General features: G+C 39.5%; 1 protein-coding gene across 6 annotated transcripts in view; it reads right to left on the bottom strand.

The window, feature by feature from the left end:
* The window catches only part of PIK3CA (phosphatidylinositol-4,5-bisphosphate 3-kinase catalytic subunit alpha), an 86,601-nt gene continuing 73,886 nt past the window's right edge, over positions 1–12,715 (bottom strand). For all 6 annotated transcript variants that reach the window (XM_078147485.1, XM_020980681.2, XM_078147486.1 and 3 more), the window contains 6 exons: positions 12,258–12,379; positions 8,589–8,667; positions 5,420–5,590; positions 4,498–4,615; positions 4,228–4,379; positions 1–3,466 (listed from right to left, as the gene is read on the bottom strand). In XM_078147485.1, the coding sequence (XP_078003611.1) occupies positions 3,196–3,466; positions 4,228–4,379; positions 4,498–4,615; positions 5,420–5,590; positions 8,589–8,667; positions 12,258–12,379 (913 nt within the window). In that variant the 3' untranslated portion in view covers positions 1–3,195. The remainder of the gene's footprint in view (positions 3,467–4,227; positions 4,380–4,497; positions 4,616–5,419; positions 5,591–8,588; positions 8,668–12,257; positions 12,380–12,715) is intronic.

Here is a 12,715-nt window from a genome sequence, read left to right as displayed (position 1 = left end):
TTTACAGAAAAATACTTTATCAGCAGCCTGTTTTCATCAAAAAACCAATAGTCAGTTTCACAGTTGAAAAAATTACATTAAAATATTTTACAAATCATTACATATTCACCAGTCCCCATTTTCTTAATGGGCTTATAAACACAAACTGATTATGGGACAAATCTCAGAATTGATTATTTTCAACATAGTTTTACAGGTGACACTTAAGAACCAAGAAAAACAAGCTCTACGGTAAAACATCAAATAAAATCTCTCTGATTTAGAGACACGTTCTCAGAGCCTTCCAAATGGGTGTGTCTCTTTAAGGAGAGACTATGCTGAACGGTCAAGCAGGCTTTTGGATTTCTTTCTGGGATGTATTAAATGTTAGGGCTTCTGCTCTTCAAAAATGTGTTCCATTTCTCTTTCTCCAAATGATTAGGCAAGAAAATATTTCTTGGGAGAGCCAACGATACTGGAAGCTGACGGTCACAACGGTTCGGAGAGGTGGTTTTGGGAATTGAGGCAATCCCAACAGTTAAGTAATTTTAGAGCCTGTTACATGACTTCTGACCTGAAATCAATTTGAATCATCCGATGGTTAGCTTACTTCAAGCTGCAATGGCTTGTCCTTTTGGAGCCCTCCTTTTCTCCTTTCTCTTTTTTAGCTTTTCTTTTCCTAAGCTCTTTTCTGCTTTGATCGGTTTACAATTCAGCTTGTTTTCAGGTCACTTAGTTTGGCTCCTTGTTTTTGTTTTTGTTTTTTCCTCCTGAATTCTTCTACACAGCTCAGATAAATTGAAACTAAATTAATTTAGCTGCAGTAATTCGCACAAATTTTCACCAGGGCCCTGGAAAGTGATCTATACTGATGTGGGCAATGCAAATATTTTATTTCTGTGCAAGGAGACTCATAAAATACTGCTTTAGGGACATCTGGGTAAAAACATCATTCTCTGTTATAACTTTAAGGAACTTGATCAGGGTTTCAGATGTTTACTATTTCACAGAATTTTCCACAATCAGTCCCTGATATTGAAAAAAGTAAAATGCAGCATGTGTCAAGTGCCAATTAGTAAAGACACATCATGGTTATGCGTCAAATGAGAAGATGGAATCTGTTAGCTATCAAAGCTTTCATAACTGCAAAGGAGAACAGTTACCAAAGACTTAACAACAAAAGGTTTAAAATCTGTTGAACTGTTCTGAGACAATTATAAGTATGAAAAATGAATATTCCAATACTCCAAATTTATTTTTCTCAGTGGCTTTCACTGAGAAAGTATTATTTACATGCTTTAATAAAGTACCTAAATCTTCAACAACTAACTCTAGGGACCCTATATCCATATGCGTCCTAAAATAGTCAAATAGGCTTTAGGAATCTTGGCATTACAGGCCCTGGTTTGATTGATCCAAGGCTCTAGGATAAGTAACTAACTTCATTAAAGAGCTTTTTCTATACGAAGTAAACCATTCAATACCTCATTACCAAGACAGAGGACAAAAAGTACAGTTTTTATAGTTATATTCCAATATCATGCCTAATCTAGACATTTGCCAGCCCTTCTTCATTATTGCACTTTTTTCCCCCCTGTGGCACAAAGATATCTACAGAAGCTGTTTCCTAGGTCCATGGATATTTACTCCAAATACCATGTGGAATGCTGGGTCTATAGTGAGGACAGCGTCCTCACAACCTAACCCGTTCCCTTACAACTCCCAACCAAAAAAAGGGGGTGAATCACTTCTTCCAAATGTTTATGAATTTATCCTGGGCTTAAGTGCAACTTAAGAAACTTGGAAAATGGCCTCTGGCCACTTTCAAGTGGGAACCAATTTTAATCACCTTGTGTTCCATTTACAAGGAGATATAGGCAGAGAGCCTGCAAACAGACAATGGTCATGGCTTCTTTTTCCCTGCTGCTTGGAAGAATCCTTTCTTTATAAGTGCTTCTACTTTAGGAGAAGGTTAATGCCAACAGGACAAGAATCTGGATTTTACTGAGCTGATTTAAACTGATTGATTTTCTTTTGGTAGAAGAGAAAGAGTAGGATAAAAGTGAAAAGGAGGAAAGAGATGGTCCTGAGCAGGATATTTAGCCAACTTTAAGGTATATCCCTGGGCAATGGTGTACATTATGGAAGGGTGCCTGGGCTTCTCTCAAAGACCAAGAGAATGACTGATACGGATGGCTGAGTCTTATACCAAAATATCTGAGGCTGTAAAATAAATGCATGACTATGGGACAGATAATCTAAATAAAGAGTATATATTAATGATAGTTTTTATAATATAAATAGCCTTTTATAAAAAATAATCTTTTAATAACATTAATACTTTCTTCTAGGTTCTGGAAAACATGCATGAAAAATGTATTCAGTTCAATTGAAAAAAGAGGGGGAAATGTCAAACCTAAGATGAACACTGCACGATTTTGGTACATGACAGCTAGTCCTTCTCATTCCTTTTCTATGGCAGTTTATTTTCCATAGGAGCTCAGAATTTCCCTGGGAAATGAACAATCGGATCCTTGTAAATGCTTGTCCAGGAAAAGCACATTCTGAAAGGTCTCATTTCTAATTGCTCCCCAAACTATGCAGATAAGGCCCAAAGTCATCAAAAGGTTTGATTTTTTAAAAAGGAAAAAGTCCCTAATGAAATTTAAAGATTCTGTTCCACCCCAAGTGTTTTTCTTCATGAGAACTGGGAGTCAAAAAACTCACTTCAAACTATAAATTGAAAACTACAATGGAAAAGTGATGGATTTTCATTCTTAGCAATTCTCATGCAGCTCAACACCACTCTCTGGTTTCCTTGGACTTGAAGTTATGACAGACTTTGTCGCTTTCACGTTTCAAAACATACAACATTTGCAAAACAAAAAGAACATTATTCTCTCTCATTAACCCCCAGTTTCTATATATTTTGCTTTTTTTTTTTAAAAAATGATACAAATAATCTTCAAAGTTTACCTTTTTGGACTTAAGGCATAACATGAAATTGCGCATTAGACTAAAGCTCAATTCTGAAATGTACTAGTTTAGTGCTATCAAACCCTGTTTGCGTTGACGTTGTTTCAATGGTAGAAGAAAGAGCTGATCTCGGTTCTTGCTGTCGATCCTAACGCTGTTCATGGTTTGTGCGATTCCTACACAAGCAGCCTTGGCCTGCTGACAGTGAGAGCAGTGTGGAGCAGCCCCGGGGCTCCTGCTTCAGTTCAAAGCATGCTGCTTGATTGTATGGAAAATCCAATCCATTTTGGTTGTCCAGCCCCCATGGTGAGCATCATTCATTTGCTTCATGAAATACTCCAAAGCCTCCTGCTCAGTCTTATCCAAGGCCAGGGTCTTTCGAATATATGCGATATCATCAAAAGACTGTAGTTCAGGCATTCCAGAACCAAGCATCATAGAGAAAAGATTGATGAAGAGATTGGCGTGTTGCCGAATAGCTAAGTAAGCCTTATAGCACATTTCTTGAAATCTGTAAATAGAAAATTACAGTTAGATCACCACGGAATAAATGGTATTAATATCTCACTTTAGCAGCAACTTTAGTTTCCTTTGGATAAGTTGGAATTAATCTACCATGGAGAGCAGTAGAAAATGAATTTGCAGTCAGAGAACCTTGTTTCAGCTTTCAGTAGGGTGGCGCCAGAGTTGATAGAGTGCCAGATGTGGAGTCAAGAAGACCCGAGTTCAAATCCAGCCTCTGACACTTACTCGCTGTGTGACCCTGGGCAAGTTACTTAACTTCTGCCTGCCTCAGTTTCCTTAACAGTAAAATGAGAATAATAAATGTACTGACCTCCCAGTGTTGTTTTGAGGTTCAAAAGAGATACTATTTGTAAAACAATGAGCACAGTGCCTGGCACACAGTAGGAGTTTAATACATACTTATTCCCTTTCCTTCATTCATCAGCTCCTACCTATGTATGTGTCCTTGGGAAATCATAAAAACTTTCCATGATTCAGTTCCCTCTTCTGTAAAACGAAGAGGCCGCACTAACTGTACAGTGCCTAAAGCTCCTATAAGGAAAACCTATCAGCTGGGGCCAGAATGGTCCATGGGATGTAAACTTCCTTTTAACAGTCACAGTGGCCCCTCTGAGGAGGGCTCAGTCTAACAGGACTGGGCCAGCTCAGCACTTTCCTGCTTCCACATCACAATGCTCTATTCTGCCCCTCTCTAATGAGCTCATCATGTAAAACTGGGCCTGACAACTATCTGTATTTGAATCTTACCTCTCAAATTCTCTTGTCTTTGTGCATTCTTGGGCTCCTTTACTAATCACAATTAAGAAATCTTGCGTCAAGACGAAGGGTACACGCTCTCGTTTATAGCCAAATTTCTTTTTCTTGTGATCCAAAAAGTGTCCAAAGTCTATGTGAAATAGCTTTAAGAAAAAAAGGAGAAATCATATTACATTTTTGGCCCATGCAAACATGTATAGATGTATCCAATTTATGAAAGGTTCAAATGTCAAAAGATTTTTAAAAAAGGAAGCTCATTACTTGTCCATCATCTTTCACCATGATATTGCTATTGTGGCGATCGCCAATTCCCAAAATGAAGGTCGCCACGCAGTATCCAGCACATGAACGTGTAAACAAATCAATGGCTGCATCATATCTATAAGAACAAACAGAACAGTTCTTTAGCAGCAAGTACAGTGGGGCTCACTTTGCTGTTCAATCAGGAGAGACAGCAACACATCCCATTTTAATCAGGTACACAGCTACTGACACTAGATGTTGAAAACGGGCGACCTCCCTGGAGCCCACTCCTTTTTGACTTGCTTTTTCGAGCAATTTTGAGATTCTGATGAGGATGACTCAAAGGTTCGGAAGTCATCTAGTAAGACTATATAGAGAAAGCTTATGATGAAGAGCTGGTGATGCATTGTTTTTCAAGCTACTAATACTCAAACTGTCTCTTTAAACAAACTTGTTCACAAAAAAGTGAAGAAAACACGTATACATACTGAAAGAGTATGCTTTGATGGCAAAAGCCTTTTTTAGGCACAAAGATGCAAGGATTCCACCTGAATTGTAGCACTTTGGGCCCTTTAGGTTCATTAGTATCAATATATTGGAAGTTGTACCTTTCCTTGTAACTACTTGAATTTTAAGCAACCCTATTTAAAAAGTCAATCTATTAGCAAACAAATTTAGACTAAACATAAGAAACATGTTTATAATATCTCCACAACAAATTTTCAAACATACACAAAAAACTTTGATTCTTTTTAGAATTATATTCTTTAGAATGTAAAGACTTCATTGAGCATGCATCTAACAGTCACTTCATTTCTTCTTTTACAACCAAGGTATTAAATCACCTTTTACTTAAACCCCCAAGGAAACAACATACAGACCTATCAAAGGTCAAATAGTGAGGAACTGCATAACATGAAATAGGATGAAATCAACTCACATTTCTCCTTTATTCTTGTCTTTGAGCCACTGATGTAACGTATGGCTGTTGAACTGCAAGGCCCCTTTCAGGCCACCTTTACATTGAATCTGCATGATAGTGTGAGAACTTCTGACCACCTCAATGAGGCCAACACAGTCCCCAATTGATAGACAACCATAAGGTAGCATCCTGTAAAAAAGCATTAACTAATTTATAAACAACCCAAACTACTTGGCAATACAATATATGAACACTGCACTTATATAGCATATGAAGGCTCGTAAAAACACATTTCTCTCTCCCAGCCACCAACATCAGGCAGGGGCTTTCTAGTTAATGAAGGTAAAGCTTTTGAATGTGGTGACTGGGCCAGGGTCACAAGGCAGGTGAACTGGGGCTTAAACTCCAGTGCTTTTACTTTGCTACTTACTCCTGCTTTAACTCTCTGGGCACTGCTAAAAACTGTATTTTAATTGGCTTTTGATTGTAGCATAATTGGCAATATTCCCAAGAACATCCATGGCCTCTCACAATTCACAGGACAGCCCCTTCCCCTCCCTCCCTCATAAGGAAGTTATAAGAAAAGCTATTATGAACCACAACATGTTATGGAAATAGGAGGAGTCATTTTAGGTCTTTGCCATCCATGGATTACTGGAATGCCTTATTCCTCATTTGACTGATAGACTATAGCAGTGTGGAAGTAGCTCTATGTTTGGGGATGTTAGGCCAGCAGAGGGCATGCCCGGGTAGATGTCGCCATATTGAAAAGGCTCTGGATCCAGGCCCCGATAACCCGACTGCTATCACAACCAGCCTGGGGAAGCTCAGAGAGGAGTCTTCAGCACATGGCTGTTCACCAGACAGTGATTTTTTTCTGACCACAGTCACTTTGTATATAGTCTCCCAGAAGGCACGGAAATGCTGCAACTACCACCAGTAGTGAACTTGTGGATCTTGGGCCATAAAAGAACAACTGTGAAAAAAACGCAGCCAGAGGCTTTTGAACACTTTAAACAAAAAATATAAAACCATGAAACTGTGAACTGTTTAAAGAGATCATTGGGCTATATATAAATATAAACTTAAAGGAATATCCCTAAAAACCAACGAAATAAAGCTTCATGGGAAGTTGCAAGGTTCTTCAGGGCAGAAGGGCCAATTGGTGTCTATAGTTGGTCCAATCCAAGCAATGTTTATTAGGTGCTTGTTCTATGACACCAAAATGAAAGACGAATGTCCTAATCTTTGAGGAGTTCACAGTGTAATAGGGTAGCAGGAGACAGAAAATGTGCACAAATAAGCATGATAAAAGGAGCAGAGAAGAAGAGATTGACACAGAATACACCAGGAAAACTGGAGGGAGAGACTGTTTTGAGCTGAAGGCTTCATAGAGAAGTGGCCCTGGAACCCCAAAGGAATATGTTCTGGGCAGGTAGAAATGAGAAGGGGGCATTCTGGGGATAGGAAAGAGCCTGCATAAATGAAGGGAGGTGAGAATGCAAGCTAAGGTCTGGGAATAACTGTAGCAGTGTGTGCACAGCACAGTGCATAAAGTGTCATAGTGTGTAATACATCTGAAAAGGTATTAACAAACTACAATTTTAGAGCTGGGAAGGAGCTCAGTATTCATTTAGAAAACCCAGACCTGAGAAAAGACTCCCCACTACACACAGCTTTTTCTTGAAGCCTTGCACTGAGGGAGAGCCCGCTGCACACTAGGACAGCTCTGGTGGTAATGAAGCTTCTCTGGACATGAAACCACAATCGGCCTCTGCCACTTCATCCCTGCTCCTCATTCTGCTGTCAGGGTCAAATCTGATCCTTTCTCCACAGAAGAGCCCGTCAAGTATCTGACAGTAGGGTGAAGCCAGATGCTGAATGGCGGTAAAGTCTTTTAGCAAATAATGATATATACTAATGACCTTCATGTGTTGCCTTAAGATCTACAGTCTTTTCCAGACATCACATGTGGTCCTCACAACAACCTTGTGAGGGACATGCTATCCCCATTTTACACTTCTGGAAACTGAAGCCAAGAGGGGAAATGAGGTGCTGGGATCACACAGTTAAGAAGCATCTGTAAGCAGTAGACAGGCTCTGCAGGTGTGGCAGAGGAATGATATAGTCAGGCCTACATTTTTAAAGGAAAAGACCTACTTTTCCTATAAAAATGTAGGCTAATTCCATTTTTTTCTTCAAATGTATAAAATTATAAGTTGAAATGAAACCTGATTCACTTTTGATATTATTATTCAACTAATAAATACATGGAAGCAGAGTCAGGAATATCACCCCTCCTGATGACCTCGACATTTTAAGAAGGTTTTCACATAAACTACATCAGCTTGTAGGAATTATCCCCAAATAAATGCTACCTCATTTTGGAATATACAGCAACACTACAGTGAGCATGGTTGATCGAAGGATGGTACAGATACCTTGGCTCATTTTTTGCCTTTGTATCCCAGGAGCCTAGCATAGTGCCTGGTGTACAGTAGGTGCTTAATAAATGCTTGGTGTTTTATATGACTAAGGATTTATGGTGGCTACACATGACCAGTGGAGAAAGAGGTGTTGGAGACGGGGAGATGGATTGATAAGAGGGGATGCTTAGAAGGAAAACATTGCCAGAAGGTTAAATGGGTCAGGGAAACTGAGGTCAGCATTTGGTGACAAAATTTTGCTGCAAGAATGGTCTATCATTCCAGTTTAGAGTTGTTTAAAAAGTACATTGGAGAAGATTATGATCTCTTTCTGCTTTAAACTCCTAGTTACTGCACAGAAATGACAACTTTTTCAAGAATGATTGAAAGCGAGTATTAAAACATGTGTCTTTTGTCTCCCTTTGCATGCCCTGCTATTCATGCTGGAGCTCCAGAGGCAATTTTAAAAATTCTGACAGTCTGATTGTTCTTCTTACTGGATAGAGCTTGTGCCAAATTTCATTCCCTTGTTCTATGCAAAGGAAGGAAAGAAGGAATGAATAAAGGAATGAAGGGACTGACCAACTCTGTAGACTACTACTTCAGATGTTGCTTAAAACATATATATATGTATATACCACAACCCTCAGTATTGGAGAGCAAATGATTTAATCATGACTAAGTGGCTTTCTCAGGCTAAGCCAACTTTGCATATATAAGAAAAGAAATCCATCAATCATTATATTAGCTTTATTACTCACCGAAGATCAAGACCTTGATTTTGCCAGATATTTTCCATAATTCGAATGATCTGAAGGGTTAGCATATCCTGTCGTAAGTCTGAAACAACCAAATAAAACGTATTATTCCATAATATCATAATGGAAATCTGGGTACCATGTGAGTCCAACAAATTCAAAATAGGCAATATCCTAGATATATATAGCTGCATTCACTCAAAAAGATTTCTCATAACAATAAGTAATTGTGTTGTTAGTATTTTTAAAGTACAACAAATATGACAGGCAGTGTGGTATAGTGGACAGACAGCTGGCCCTGAAATAGGCACATGGGGGAATAAGTCTGGCCACCGACATATACGTGCCGTGTGATCTCTCAGTGTCCCAGGCAACTCTGTAAGACCTTAGGTTACAGAAAAATTGCCATTCTATATCAAGGGAAGGAACTTCCACATTGGAAGTTTTCCATGCTGCTAAAATTAAATGTCTAGACCAAAAAAATAAAGAAAAAAAATTGAAAACAATTACATTCATGGAACAAATTCCAGATTAGTCATCATACGGTTCATAAAGGGCTTTAAAAAACATTTGAAAAGTTTTGATTTTCTATTGTCATCTCTTCTGCATTTCACCATCAAACTCCTAAGAAAGATAGTCTATACTTCTCTTTTTCCTTACCATCCACTTACTCTTCAATTGATGATGTTACAGCTAAACCTAATGCTGTTTTTATTGTCTTTGTCTTCCCTCATCTCTTGGGCATTTGATAGGATTAAAGGATCATAGCTCTAGAGCTGGAAAGGACCTCAGAGACTTGCAGTCCACTAAAATCACAAGTCTACTTCCTTCCCCCTCATTTTACAGATGAGGAAACTGAGGCCCAAGGAGGTGAAGGGCCTTGCCTACAGTCCCATGAGCTGAAAACTGTTACTGGGGGACTAGAGCCCCAGAACTGTGATTATCTGTAGCGTTCTTTGCCTTGTAACAACACACGGCCTGCCATCATGAGATGCTCTTTCTCATTTGATTTCCTTACCAGTGTGCTCCTACAGAATTGTTCTACCTTTTTGAACACTCAGGATCAGAAAATTCCAAAGGTACAAGGGACCTCAGGGGCCATTCTTATACATGAGAATAGTTCCCACCTGATAAAGCCTCATCCAGCCTTTGCTTGAAGGCCATCTATAACAGGTGTTTCTACTTCCTTTCCTCTCACTGTCTTCTCAGGTCTCTATAGTCTGACTTCCAACCTCATTATTAAGTTGAAACCACTCCCTTTGACATTACAACTGATGTCTTAGTTGACAAATCCAATGGCTTTTTCTCCATCCTCATCCTTCTTGACATCTCTGCAGCCTTGGACACCATCAATCACCCTCTTCTGCTTGATAATCTCATCTCTCTAGGTTTTTGTAACATTACTCTCTTCTACTTTTCCTCCTACCTATGTGATTGCTCTTTCTCTGTCTCTTTTGCTGGATTCCTATCCACATCATGCTGGGGTCCTCTTCTCTTTTCCCTCTATACTATTGCACCTGGTGAGCTCATCAGCTCCCATGGATACAATTTTCTCCAACTGCCTATTGGACGTCTCAAACTAGCTGTCCTTAATATGTTAACTTCCCCTTCTCCCCCACCCCACTCCCAACTTCCTTATTGCTGTCAAGAGCACCATTATCCTTTCAGTCCCCCTTGCTACCTTGGTGGTATCCTCAACTCTTCACTCACCCTCCATATTCAATCTGTTGAAAAGGCCTGTCAATTTTACCTTTGTAACATCTCTCACACATGCCCTCTTTTCTACTCTTTTACTAACACCACCCTGGTGAAGGCCCTCATCATTTCACACCTCGACTACTGCCGACTGCTGTTTGGTCTCCCTGACAAAGTTTTTGTCACTCTAGTCTATCCTTCACTCAGCTGCCAAAGTGATCTTCCTAAATTGCAGGTCTGACCCCTAGTGAATAAACTCCAGTGGCTTCCTATCACCTGCAGGATTGAATAGAAAATCTTCTGCTTGAGATTCAAAGTCTTTTACAACCTCCCTTGCTCCTGGCCAGTCTTATACCTTATACTTGGGCCCCCCTCCCCTCACCTCTTCCCTTCCCTGACTCTGAGATCCAGCAACACTGGCCTACTTAAGGCTCCTAAAACAAGACACTCCCAATCCTTACTCTGGGCATTGCCTCTGGCTGTCTCCCAGGCCTGCAATGCTCTCCCTCCTCATCTCCACCTCCTGGCTTCTCTGATATCCTTCAAGCATCAGTTAAAATTCCACTGTCTACTGGGAGTGGATGTCTTTCCTCTGTTGATTCCTTCCAATTTATCTAGCAACATAGCTTGTTTGTGCATGCTTATTTGCATGCTGTCTCCCCTAGCTGCCTATGAGCTCCTGAAAGGAGGATCCTTCTCATACCTTTCACCGTATCCCCAGAGCTTAGGCCAATGCCTGGCACACAGCCGGTGCTTAAGAAGTGTTTACTGAATGACCAAAGCACAAGTCTAACCAGGGTCATTCCTTGCTCAGGAAGCTTCAGGAGTCCCTGTTGTCTCTAGGATAAAGCAGAAGCTCGTGCTTTGGCATTTAAAGTCCTTCAAAATCAGACTGGAACCTCTCTTTCCACACTGATTTCATATCACCTCCTCTTCCTATACTCTACAGTCAGGTCAAACTGACCTTTTTGATGCTGAGAGTCTTCATTTCACATTCCATCTCCCACCTCTGAGTGCTTTCCCAAGTTGTCTCTGAGCTTAGAACATTCTCCCTCCTTCCCTCTATGTTCTAGAATCCCCAGCTTCCTTCCAAGATTCAGGTCAAGTGCTGCCTCCTACAAACAGCTTTTCCTGACTCCCCGATGTTAGTGCTCACTTTTCCCTCCTGAAGCTAATTTGAATTTACCCAGTACACATATGTAATTCTTTACATCTGTGTTGTTTACCTCCAGTCAAATGTAAGCTCCTTGGGGGAACTTCCCTCAGTCTTCAACACAGAACAACACAGAAGGCAGGCTCTTACTAAGTGCTTGCTGGTTTAGATTTCACATGACTCCTTAGTGATTTTTGTCTAGTCTCTAGTCTCTGTGAGCCTAAGCGTGTGGCCTCTCATACTTGGAATCGATCTCCTATTCGCCCCCACCCCCAGTTGCCATCTGTTGCAGTCCCATCCTTCAAGGTCTGAGTGAGGTAGCACCTTCTCCATGGCTCTGTCCCTGGCTCCTCCAAGTGAACATGATCTTTCTCTGCTCACATTTCTCATAGTCCTTTGACTTTCCTTTGTAACACAGTTATTTGTGTATATTTTCTTCCCTCAATTAGACTGTATATTCATTGAGAGTGGAGTCACATCTATATTTATATCCTTATCACCTAAAATAGTTGAGGTTAATAAATATTTAGTTGAATTTGTGTGTTTACATGCATATGTGCTCATTTCAGAACTTCAGTAATGATAGGAAAAACTGATCCAATAGTTGTTGCTGTTACAAAGTTAATCCTGTCACATTTAAATATCATACTTTTCTTTCCATCTTTTCTCAAGATGGGCAAGATATTAGACCAGCACAGTGTACTTCTTCATGGACGTATTTTAGAAACAATTTGAAATAAAGTTTTATTTGTAGTACCTAAGATCCTTATATACAAAGACAGCAGAATATATCAATTTTATAAGTTCATTAATATTTTCCTTACCATCCCCATTTTTAAAGATGATCTCATTGTTCTGAAATAGTAACTCTGACATGATGTCTGGGTTCTCCCAATTCAACCACAGTGGTCTTTTGGCAGAGGACATAATCCGACACTCTTCGAGCCTTTAAAATGATTAAAAATTTTTATAAAATATGGCACCTTCATGTCGGACTAATCTACAAAGTGTGGCTCTTTGAAACAATACCTTTAAATTTAAAAAAACTCCTTTTATGTTTTGTGGATATGATACATTTCTAAGGTACTCTAGAGAAATGAAAATAACTAAATATTAGTGTGTTTGCAATTTCCAACTAGCAGATTAAATTTTAACTGACTGAACATTATGATATAGCAATCTCATAAAATTTATTAACCCCCCCCCCACACAGATTCTTACTAAAGAAAACATAGCATATGCTAGGCTTGTATTTATCCAAAGTCAGAATATTTTTGTTCTT

Source organism: Phascolarctos cinereus, unplaced genomic scaffold (assembly GCF_003287225.1).
Source record: "Phascolarctos cinereus isolate Bilbo 61053 unplaced genomic scaffold, phaCin_HiC Scaffold_7;HRSCAF=346, whole genome shotgun sequence".
In the NCBI taxonomy this organism is placed as follows: domain Eukaryota; kingdom Metazoa; phylum Chordata; class Mammalia; order Diprotodontia; family Phascolarctidae; genus Phascolarctos; species Phascolarctos cinereus.
This window is presented reverse-complemented; position numbering and strand designations above follow the sequence as displayed.